The sequence below is a fragment of the Danio rerio genome, chromosome 12 (assembly GCF_049306965.1).
Source record: "Danio rerio strain Tuebingen ecotype United States chromosome 12, GRCz12tu, whole genome shotgun sequence".
NCBI classification, from domain to species: domain Eukaryota; kingdom Metazoa; phylum Chordata; class Actinopteri; order Cypriniformes; family Danionidae; genus Danio; species Danio rerio.
The window spans coordinates 30657032-30670000 of NC_133187.1; the positions used below are offsets into that span (position 1 = coordinate 30657032).

Below are 12969 nucleotides of genomic sequence, written 5' to 3' on the forward strand. Positions count from 1 at the left end.
TTTTAAAAAAAATAAGTAGGCCTGAAATGATGTCTGTAGGTTTATAAATTGAGTGTTAAAACAGCTTGCCATCAAGGCAGACACATAATAGAGATAAGATTTGCTGTGAACTGGCAAACAGAAAAATCTATAAAACCACCTTGTTCAAATATAACCGAGTAAGAGCTGGCTGTTTAACATAAATGTACATACACATAAAGTGTACATTATAAATTGTGCAAGCAGAAATAAGCACAAAAGTACGATAAAATGATGCTATTCATTGATATTTACTGTCCATTGGCAGGTCTATATGAAATAAAATGCCTACTTATATTTTGTGTCAAGCTAATAAAAAAAGAAGTTGCGCCATCTTGTGGACAATTCTACTTAGCTGTCTCTGATAATAGCCTATATTAAAAAATAACATTTATTTCAGGCAGGCTACTGCGAATAAAAGTGAAATTCGGGGATTAAAATGTATTTATTTGGGTTACTTAATTTTTATGTTATGTTTTTGTTATGCTAACGATGAAAGCATTTGATTGGAGACTGGAGAGTAGGCTATTCATATGTAAATTATAACTTAATAGTTTTGAGTTTTTGTAGCAATTTGAGATGAGTTATGGGCTATAGTGAGTTTGAATATGCTCGTTTGACGAGTGTTCAATTTAAACCCTGATAATTCGTGTTTAAAATACAATTAATTAGCCATTCTCTTTTTACCAAATTTGTAAATTGTCTATAAGTACATCTATTTTTAATGTCGCAAATATATTTGTGTTTATTATTTATTTATTTATTTATTTATTTATTTATGTATTTATTTATTTATTTATTTATTTATTTATTTTTAATCAATCTACATCAATGTTTCTCCAACAAAGGTCGGAGACCTCGCAAAACAATCTTGTTTATTCATATTTTATGAATTTGATAACAAATATTTCTGTTAATGTAAAAAGAAACAAACCCTTTAAACTACAAAACGAGCCTTTAAAAGGGCGAATAAAATGTGAAGAAAAAAACAGTTGGTGTTGACTTTTATTTTGGCGTTACAAGGAAGTAAATACAGGTTCTTCTATCCTTGCAGTTTATTGGTGTTTCAGCACAAGGATCGTTTGACGCATTAGTGTCATGTCCGTTGATTGGCCAGATGTGGATGTACGTGTCAGTGGAAATGTAAACTTGTGCTGAATCCTGTCGAATTGCTGTACAAGCATGGGGTCGTTTTAGTAATTCTTTTAACAAAATAACGACAGCAACGTTTGCAATGGAGGTAAAACAATAACATTATTAATATCATTATAAATTAAGTCATTTTTTTTTATCAGACTTCGTACTCTTTGGGTAAAGAAAACTCATCATGTTTAAAGACTCTGACAAGCTGTCATAACTGGATGACTGTTATTTTATTAATAAACATACACTTTTTCAATAATTCCATAATAATGTGTGAAAAGTTGATGTGACTGTTGTTAGCATGTATAATGTACATTTATTATTAAAAATCTCGTTTAACAGAACATCCAGAATCTCCCTATTGACATCCAAACCAGTAAACTCTTGGGTGAGACTGCTTTATACTCATTTGTGCAGGTTTAACTTAGACTTATTATCATGCGATTTGTAGCTATATTGTTAGCTAAATGTGGCTCAGCTTGAATAAACAACAGCTTAGATCTTGCACAGATGTAATGTCTTATTCCTCTTCTTCTACTTTTTCCTCTTCCTCTCCTCTATATTTTAGACTGGTTGGTGGACCGAAGACACTGCACACTGAAATGGCAAAGTGCAGTTATGACCATCAGAGAGAAAATTAACGCTGCCATTCAGGATATGCCAGAAAACGAAGAGATCAAACAGCTGCTCTCCGGCTCATGTAAAGAAAAAGTTATATATTCCTGTTATTTGTATTTTATTTAATTTTGGATGTACTCATACTGAATTTTGTTGCAGATATTCACCATTTCCATTGCTTACAAATAATCGAAGTATTAAAAGGAACGGAAGCGTCCACCAAAAATATTTTTGGCAGATATTCATCACAAAGGATGAAGGTGCTGTTTATTTGCATTTTAATGTGCAGTTTATTACACTTAAAATTGTACATAGTCTACATACTTATTATTGCTAATAAAATATCCTTACTTTCTATCACATATACTATGGAAAATAAAAACATGAGACCGCTTAAAAATTCTCAGTGTCTCTGGATTTACAATTTAAAGTTGTATGACTGGGGAAAAACCTAATTTTCATTTTATTCTGTAAACTACTAATAGCTTTTATACCATAATAGCGATATTTTAAATTCAGCAGAGTTAAGGAATAAGTATTTCTATGTTGTGTTTTTTTCTCTTTGTACTATTTAGAAGAAATGCTGTCAGTTTACTCAAACCCATAACTAAAAATGGCAAAACTCCAGAGAAGCAAAGAATGTTTAAGTGGCCCTTAATGTTTCCATTCATGTATATTTATCAACTCTGAAGTCTGAACTTTACTAAACTTCTATCTTAAGCTGCTTTGACACAATCTACATTGTAAAACCACTATATAAATAAACATGAATTGAATTGAATATTTACATATATTTAATTAACTGTAATATACTTCATCAACAGGACTGGCAAGAGATAGTGTCCATGTATGAAAAAGACAATGTCTATTTGGGTAAGCAATCATCAAATCACCATCACCAAATTTTTTTAAATTTTAGACTACACAATCAAAGTGAGATGATAGTATGCATGTGTGTTTTTAATTCCAGCTGAAATGGCCAGTATTTTGGTTCGTAATGTAAGTTATGAAGGGCCAGCTTTAAGGAAGCAGGTGTCTAAAGCTCAACAGCTGCAGCAGGAGCTGAGCCGACGTGAGCTGGAGTGTCAGAGCGGTTCTGCCGACATGAGAGAACGCTATTATGCTGCCTGTAAACAGTACGGCATAAAAGTGAGCTATGATTGTCATTTATTGTAACATAATGGCTTTTACACATACTAACAAATAACATTTGTGTTTCACAGGGGGAAAACGTGGCAAGGGAGTTGCAAGCACAGGTTAAAGATCTGCCTGTGGTTTTAGAAGAAACTGGAAAAAAAGCTGCCTGTCTGAAAGATGCCATAGAGTTTTACACAGCATTCACTAAGTTTGTCAGCGACTGGCAAGTGTTACTTTCATTTCTAATGTTGCACCTGATTCTTTTAATCGATATTGTGAAATGTTTGTCATAGTTTACTTGCTTTTTCAGGTCGGAGGAAGTACTGCCCTTACTGAGGTTTGTCCAGAAGAAAGGAAACACAACTGTATATGAGAGAAAGACTGGAAATGTGCCTAAAGTTGTAGAGAGACCTGTAATGGAGGAAGCACCCCCAGATGTTGTTACAGAGGAGACGGTAAGTCACTATTCAAGATTTTAAGTTTTTTTTTTTTTTTTTTACATAGGACTTAAACAAAGGATCAGTATTGTCTCTCCCTCCAGAATCTCACTGTTTTTCTTGGTTCTTGCAGATTGACTGGGGTGATCTTGGCAGCGGTGCTGGTACTGGTAGTGAAGAGGTAAATTTTGGGATTTCTGTTGAGGATGGTGTGGATTGGGGTATCGGTCTTGAGTCTGGTACTGAGGTAAGCACCCTAAATATTTACTACAGATATATTCAGACCCCTCAAGACATAGAATTAAAAGGGTCTTCCAATCTACTTTAGGAAACAAGTGGTGGTGGTATTAACTGGGGAGACTCTGAATCTGCCCCATTGGAAATTGAAGTTGTGGATGTGGGCACAGACTGTAAGTTTCCTTGGGTGTTTAAAGTTTGTTCATTGAGCAGCAAATTAATAATGAAAGAATTCAGCTTTGGCATTACATATCAAAATGTATGATTTTTTTTTTACTTTGAATTGAAATTATATTACACTACTATTGCTTTCATAGTTTTTGAAATACTGTGAATTAGAGAAAAAAGTTTCAAAAACCTTTTAAAATATTACAAATTGCTAACCGTAGTGCATGTTTACATGAAAATAATTTTGAGTTTCTGTCCTTGATAATAAAATAAATCTGTTATTATAAATTAATAAATCCCAAAGAATAGTATTTAATTGATTTTCAATTTAGTAAATTAGTAGAATCAGTTAAAACTAGGCATATATGTAATCAGAACTTGGAAGACATTTAAGTCTATTGTGCAAAATATTGCATTGTCTAAAATAGGGCTGCAATATATCGTTTCAGCATCGATATTCAGCATCGTTTCAACATCGATATCGTTTCAGCATCACAGTGAGATCATTCGCAAAAGTCACTTCGCAGCATATGCAATATTGCATTATTATTATAATTATTATAATTGATCATTTGCATGTGTTTATGATGCCAATGATTGTATAACTATTTTAAAAGCATTCAGGTATAAGAAATTGTACCATTTGTGACCTTAATTAGGATTAATTTCATTCATTTATTTTCCTTTGTTCCTTTATTAATCTGGGGTCGCCACAGCGGAATGAACCGCCAACTTATCCAGCACGTGTTTACGCAGCGGATGCCCTTTTAACCGCAACCCATTTCTGGAAAGCATACACACACACTTATTCACACTCATACACTATGGACAATTTAGCCAACCCAATTCACCTGTACCGCATGTCTTTGGACTGTGGGGGAAAGCAGAGCACCTAGAGGAAACCCATGTGAACGCAGGGAGAACATGCAAACTCCACACAGAAATGCCAAATGACCTAGCCAAGGCTCGAACCAGCGACCTTCTTGCTGTCAGGCAACAGCGCTACCAACTGCGCCACTGCGTCACCAGGATAAATTTTATTTAATTGTTTTTTTTATCATTCACTTACGCTATTTAAATGCCGTTAGACTCGGGAAACAATGAAACACTTTACTTTAACAGTATCTTTTTCTTGACTGTATTTATAGATTGTTATGCATGAAAATACTTACAACACATGCAAATACAGAAATGCACTGCAAATAACACCACGAAAATGTGTCTGGGGACCATCAAAGTTTATAGATTGTTAACTAGGGTTTATGACGATGCAAATAGTAATCAATCAATCTCTGACCACACACATGCATGAAAATACTCACAGCACATGCAAATACAGAAATGCACTGCAAATAGCACAGACAACAACGAAAATGGGTCGGGGGACCTCAACATTTTTTATATTATATTATTAATTGATTGTTTATTAGATTTTATGGAGATGCACTCCCACTGCAGAATCATCCTAATCGATCTAACATAACAAATACTTTCCAACTAGAGATATTAAGTCATCTGGTGACTTAGATATATATAATTAAATTAAATTAAATTATAAAAAAAAAATTTTCCAATATTGTGCAGCCCTAGTCTAGAATCTAATTCACAGCCTGCAGATTACATATGAGCTGTCATCCAGTTCACAATACTTGTAATTCATTAGCTGCTGTATGGTAATTCTTATTTGAAAATAAAGGTGGGTAAGTAATACTTTGCCTCTTGAAGGTCCTGATGGTGTAGCCAGAGGTGAAGATGCCCTTTCTCTTCTGGAAAACTCACAAACACGTAGCCAGTTCATCAATGAACTAAAGGAGGTACTGTTTTTTACTTACATAAGTATTACACAGACTTTTTAATTGCTACAAGACCATATCAAACTTATGTGATTCTTTGTGTTAGTTGGAAATGTTCCTGTGTCAGCGGCTCAGTGAGATGCGTGAAGAAGGCGACTTGGTGGCCATGAGTCAGTTCCAGCTCGCTCCCTCAGTGATCCAGGCCCAGACACCTCAGCGTGTGCAGGTCATGCTGGCAGATGTGCGTGAGCTGCTGAACGGGCTCACTTCAGTGCGAATGCAGCACCTCTTCATGATCCAGGCATCACCACGGTAATTACACACTCTCAAATATCTCACACACCGAGAATGCACTTTTACCCTTGTGTGTTGTTGAGGATGTTTAAATCCACTTTGGTGAGCTTTTGAGTTTTAATTTGGCCACAACTTTCTCTGTTTCAGCAAATGGAAAGATTTTTGGTGACAACTCTTATTTTGACACATTTTTAGGGAAAATGCTTTAAAAAAAAATTAACAATCCAGTTAATAAAGCAGCTCAGCTCTCAGATCAGGTGTATTTATGCACACACACTATAATCTGTTCCTTTACTCCATAGAACTCCATTTAGAAGCCAGAAACTTTTTGCCCAGGCCTATCTAAAGGGTTAATGATGCCAATTGATGATCAACAGTAAACAGTACACATTTTACCTCTCCCCAACAGGGAAAACCAGCAACAATCAAGAATGCATGATTATACGGTGTCATGGTTTTGCAACCAAAAAAAGTCATTATAACGGAAGTCAATGGGGCAAAAACAGCCACAAATATAATGAAATGGTGGTAAATTTGAACAATACACAAGGGTTACATTTGTCATACAGTGGGCATCAAATTTGGAGACTACGATTTCCTACATTTTTGAGGTCGCTGTTAAGTCTTGTTTGAAGTTATGCTAAAACAAGTAAAAGATCAGTATTTTAGCATACCTTATGAGTTGCATATATTCTGAAGCCACAAAAGATATACAAATGACAAACCTAAGCCCAGCTCAGACAGCCAGGATTTGGTCATTGAATAATAATCTGTGATTTTTGATCATTGGTTTTGACTTGTTCACCGACAGCCAGTTAATGGCCAATGCCATAATATTTTCAGTCTGATGAAGTTCTGGCAAAGCTGAAGATTTCAGACTGTTTACTGCAGCATGACCTCTCTTACAGTCAGCATAAAACCAACAACCAATAGGAGCTCTGAATTTGATGATGCAATCAGCACAACAACTTCAAATCCCTTATATTATTTTATTTTCTGGTTAATTTCAAGGCATGTTTTGATTAAAATCATCATTGATTATGTTTGCTGTGAGTTATCATTTCAGAATGCATAATTAGGTTATGTGTTACATAGGGAATGTGACATGGATTGAACGATGTTGTCAAACTCATTACAGATGAGTCTTATGCGTCTTTGTGTTTGGCTTGTCTTGATTTTCATTCAGTCTGACATTGACAACTGAGATCTTACAGTGTGACATGTAACACATTTTTATATTATATTGAAATCTACTCTGCACTGAAAAAAACATATATCTTTTAAAAGATAACATTGAACAATTTCACAAGAATTGGGCACCCTCTCTCACTTCATGGGGAATTCTTTTCCCCAAAGCAATGTATAATAGATACTTACAGGCTAGTGTTAGGCTGTTCTTTTCTCTTTTTTTTTCATTTTTTTTCATTTGTTTATGCATATTAGAAAATGAATCCCAGAACTTGTGATTATTGTAAGTCTATTCAATGACCAAATAAAACTTACCTGACCAAAAATAATATATATTATATTATTAGAAATCCTGCAGCATGAGCCAGGCTTAAGAAGATATTTGAAAAAGAATACTGATCAAAAATGACAACACTTTCAGATCATCACAGTTATTGCGTAATCTGGCGGTAATTTCCTCAGTTATCTGACAGTTACTATTTACCTAACAGTCTAAGTTAAAGGTCAAAGTGTTGAACTTTTTATTTTTAAGCAAAATAATTGGTTGTTTCATAACTGTAATTTCTAGAATATTTACAATGTCAACAAATTGAATTCCTGAAAAAATGCTGATTGTCCACAACAGACATGTACAAGAGGACAGGAAAATGTGGAGAATATCAATGAGCAGTTGACCCTTCGCAACCCCCACCCCACTTCTCTATGTCTGACAAGCTTTCAGTTTCAGCCATTGTCAATTTGTGCACTCCCCAAGGAAATCATAATATCATAATGATTACACACAGGAGGAGACACAAAGCCCTGCATTATGCATACGAGGGATATATTTAGTATGTGAGCATAAATCTAAATGAAAACAAGCAAAAACAAAGACAAGTCTAGTAATGGGAAATTCGGATCATTTAAATATAATTGTTACATATTGATTTACATGTAAACAGTGTTATCTCGAAGACAAAACAATAATGCATCTACAAAATAACAGATGCTGCTTAATGTTATATATTTTTTAATTGTTAGATCACTTGTTATATAGTTATTTAAGTTAAAAGCTTAATGGTTGAGCATAATTAAAGCTGTCATCAGCACAGTAATAGTAAATGGCTAAATTAAGCTAATGAAAATAAATTATTTAAATACTTTTACTACAATATTCTAAATGTCAGACAACATTAGCAAGTATGAAACCATTAGTCTGTCTTAAATATCCAACTGTCATGAAATGGTGCAGACTCATCCATCATTTCTGAGCACTAAATCTCCAAGTAGGGCTGCACGATATTGGAAAATTTGATACTGCGATATTTTATTTTTCTGCGATTAATTATTGCAACATGAATACAGTTTCAGAAGATGGTTTGAATAGCTCTATTTGATGGTTTTCTGGCATAGGTCTCAAACTCGATTCCTGTAGGGCTGCAGCTCTGCAGTTTTCAACCCTTATCAAACACAGCTGATCCAACCAGTCAAGGTGTTCAAGACTACTTGAGACTTTTAACAGGGTTTCTGCTGGGACTTAAAAAATCTTAAAACTCAAAATTCAAATTTTAGGCCTTAAAAAGTCTTGTTAACTGAAATATTGTGTTGTAGGTCTTAAATCTTTTTTAAACAGGTCTTAATATCTTTCCCCACATATAGCTAGCCAATCTGGCTAAAACCCATACAATCATTAGCCATCCATTTCAATAAAACTTTAAACTTTTTATTTAAAAAAGTAATTTATCATAAGTTTAATGATTTTCCATACAATAACAAGTGCCCCATGTATTTACTGCTGAGGACACCGACATGGACAGACAGTTGCACATAATTTAGTTTATTATAGTTTTTAAAACTTTTAAAACATTTGTTCTTTTTTTTTTTTAGAAAAAAAGTGTATGGATGCATATAAAAGCTTGCTTGTTTTTACACAATACTTATACTAATACTGAAATATTAGTCTCTTATTGTGTTAAACTTATTAAAAATATTTTATATCTGGGCCATTTTAAAAAATCTTTAACGTTTAGCCCTTTACGTGCCTAAAATTTTATTCATAATGATCTTAAAAAAAGTCTCAGATTTAACTCTGTGAAACCTGCAGAAACCGTGTTTAAGCATGTGTGAGTTGGAGGTGGTTGGAGATAAAATCTGCAGAGCTGTGGCCCTCCAGGAATTGAGTTTGAAACCACAGTTTTATGGGGAGTGTAATAGTATTCGGTTACAAAAATTAAATAATCACGAAGTAAGAAAGGCATTTTTTGCATTGTGATTATTTAATTTTTGTAACCGAATTATATTACACTCTATTGTTTTGTTTCTAGTCTTGAAACTTTGAAACTTGAAACTTTGTTTCTAGTCTTGTTCTTTGTTTTGTTTTGTTTCTAGTCCAAATATCAAAAAAGTTCTTAAATCAAGTAAAATATTGTTTAGCTTTCACTGTCAAAAGAAATAAATCAAAATGAAGAGATTTTTTGTTTGTTTTAAGGAAATTATCTGCCATAGGGGTAAGTGAAATAATCTTGTTTTTGCTTTGAAATGTAGATGCGTGGACTAAAAACAAGAAAAAAGTTTTTTTTTTGCATAAATCCCATATAAATACAGTGATTAAATACAATTCTGTACCTTTTGGTCAATGATAATTCAGACTGGATATTGTACATCTTTGCGATGTGACTATTGCGGATGCACACATTCCGATATCTATGCTGAAACGATATATTGTGTAGCCCAAGCAGTCATTTCATTGCCACTCTGGAAGGCGATTGGCCTCTGCTTAATCTTCAGCAGCTGATTGGCAGAATAACAGCAGCTATTCCACTAAGATTAAATACATGAACACTGCACATACATTAACATGCTACACTATTTCAATAGCTGAACGATTGAAATGTAGTTTCAAGATGATGTTGTTGAAATCTTCCAGTAAGATGATCATAAAATCATTTGTGTGTGTTTTCGGCTCAGCTATGTGGAGCGTGTTTCTGAGCTGCTGCGGCAGAAACTCAAGCAGGCTGATATCATGGTATTAAAACGTGGCACACTGGCTGAAAAACGACAGGAGGCACTGGAAGAACAGGCCAAGCTGGAGCCACGAATTGATCTGCTGGCTGCTCGCACCAAGGAGCTCCAGAAACTGGTAGAGTAACCCGTTATAATGATGTGTTTGTGGATTTGTTTAAGCTCAGGTTTATTATAAAACATTTGTTGTTAAATTCTAGCATGTACCATACACCCGTGCTTTGCGGCAATGTGTTACATATAAGAAATTAGATCAAAAGAGCAGAAACGGTTAAACTAATGTAGTTAAATGTCACGGTGGTCTGAAAACGAAATATAAAAAACCCTCCTCTTTATCTAACCATCTCTCTCTCTCTTTCTCTCTCTCTCTCTCTCTAACACACAGATTGAAGCTGACATTTCAAAAAGATACAACAACCGTCCTGTCAACCTCATGGGAGTTCATGTGTGACCAAGAAAGAGTATTTACAAGCTGCACATATGCATCATTTCATAAATAAATGTTTTCTCATTTAAATCAGGTGGGTACTTGTTTGGGGTTATTCCTTATTTTATGGGGGGAAAAAATTGTTGCAATCACAGTGCCTTGAATATTCAAAGAAGCCCGTAAATAACTTATGCTTCCACTGCTGGCCTCATTTGTTTGAACTGCTGATTTCAGTAAATGAAAGCGGACAGTGTTTAAATATAAAAATGGCAACCCTAATTTATTTAAAGAAGAAAAAAAGACTTCGTTTTAAATTGAAACTAAAATCAAAGTGTACGTTTAACCAGAGATGTATAGTAACGAAGTAGAACTACTTCACTACTGTACTTGAGTACTAAAAGGCAGTATCTGTACTTTACTGGAGTATTATTTTTTTCTCCTACTTCCACTTTAACTTAAGTACATATTTTCCATGAGTTTGATACTTTTACTCCGATAGATTTTTTATGTGCTGCATCGTTACTCGTTACTAGGGGTGTCAAAATGATTGATATCAGTTCAGTAATAGGTCATAACCGGTTATTACGTGATGATGTCATTTATCTCCTATGCGCGATGTCGCAATACTATGGCGAAGGACAGAGGCGCGATGGCGAGGCGGCACAGCATACCAGCCGCTAGTTTACTATTAGGGAGAAATGTTGTAAAACTTCACCTCTGCCTATCTCTCGCTCTCTCACTTTGGACATTTGACCCGCTGGCCAGTTTGTAAGGTAACTTTTCCTCTCTTCTTAGCTGTTAAAGCTGTGGATCCAGACATGAGCGTGCCTCATGTGCAATTAAGTTTTCTCCACTGTGTCTATTACCTGTGATAATCGCGTATTCTTCTGGCCATGGGTGAACAGCGCTTATATTTCTAAAGCCCTTTCTGTTGAGGACAATAACCAATCATAGCCGTATAAGACCCGCCTGTCAGCGCTCAAAAAGCAGGCGGGATAATATTGACATGAGTTTATTAGCTGTAAATGCTTGTGCTGTCTTCTGTGCATGAGTTTTGTTTGATACATCCAGAAAGAGTGTTTTCTTTGAGCAGGTCAAATTAAGGGCACAGTTCGTATATCTGACTGCTGTATTAAAGGACAAAATTTTATTACAAAAAACCCTTTAACTGTCACACCAAGACAAAAGCAATAGAAAATTTTTTGATTGCATTTCTTAACTCCTAATGTCGTTAGTTAACAGAATCAGTGCATTTTTATTCAACACATCACATTATTTCTAAAATATCAGCCTCTCCCAAATGGTTGAGATGTTGGTTTATGGTAAAAGTACCAGAATTAATAAATATACTACAGAAAATATGAACTGTAAGACCATTTTCATTAAAAACATAATAAAAATATATAAAAATTATTACTAAATCATAGCCATAAGCCATAAAACATTTCAGATTTTCATTTAACACAGTAATATAAACATTTTCCTGTTTTTTTACAATAAAATCAAAATCAAGTGAATTTGTGAAGCAGGATTTAGTTTGCTTGTTTAGTTTAGTTTCACGAGTGCTTCCAGAAGACAGAACTCCTTTTTATTGTAGTATTAACCAATCAAACTTCAAAACTCCCAAAGTGTGAGTGTGTCTTTGTGTGTGTGAGTAAGAGTGAATAATGTGTGAGTAAGAGAAAACAACAGTGTGATTGTACCTGTGTGTGCGTCTCTCTGTGTGTGTGTGTGTGTGTGTGTGTGTGTGTAAGAGAGAGTGTAAAAACAATTGCAACCTATGTAATGTCCCCACAATTTACAAAAATGTGTGTGTGAGAGAGAGAGATAGAGAGAGAACTGTGTGTGTGAGAGTGTATGAATGTGTGAGAGTGGGGAGAGAGTGTACATTTAGGTGTGTGCAGGGCAGTGTGTGTGTGTGTGTGTGTGTGTGTGTGTGTGTGTGTGTGTGTGTGTGTGTGTGTGTGTGTGTGTGTGTGTGTGTGAGAGAGAGAGAGAGAGAGAGAGAGAGAGAGAGAGAGTATGTATGTGAGTGAACATGCTGAATTATCTCATCAGTGAAGGCATTTTCTGGTAAAAGGGCCTGACGATGTGAGCTCTTGTACCATAGAAACTATTTACAGAGAAAAACAGTATCATAAGCCATGTTTCTTTTCGTTCTGCTTAATCAAGTACCCAAAAAAAGATATTTAAAATAAACAAAACAATTAGTGTATTTTGACTGCTTTCTTTTATAACTACATTACACAATACTTGTACTTTTACTTTCAGTACTTGAGTAGTAAATTTTGAAATAAACTACTTTTAATACTTAAGTACAAAAAATGTTGAATACTTTTGTACTTCCACTTAAGTATGATGCTTAAAGAGCACTTCTACTTCTACTCAAGTCAATTTTTGATAAAGCACTTGTACTTTTACTTAAGTATGGGTCTCTAGTACTTTATACATCTCTGCGTTTAACAGTAATAAGCTTTATGAAATGATAAATATTAGCCCATTTCACACA

At 34.6% G+C, this 12969-nt stretch overlaps 1 protein-coding gene across 1 annotated transcript; it reads left to right on the top strand.

Annotated features, from left to right (window-relative positions):
- Positions 1-1153: 1153 nt before the first annotated feature.
- On the top strand, positions 1154-10547 carry cdk5rap3 (CDK5 regulatory subunit associated protein 3). Its single transcript, NM_001002105.1, is given in 14 exon segments — positions 1154-1258; positions 1504-1549; positions 1730-1861; positions 1939-2039; positions 2604-2652; positions 2750-2928; positions 3003-3139; positions 3227-3371; positions 3487-3600; positions 3682-3763; positions 5484-5572; positions 5658-5863; positions 9980-10151; positions 10419-10547. Coding segments are annotated over 14 exon segments (1524 nt in total). The 5' UTR covers positions 1154-1252; the 3' UTR covers positions 10485-10547.
- Positions 10548-12969: the final 2422 nt, after the last annotated feature.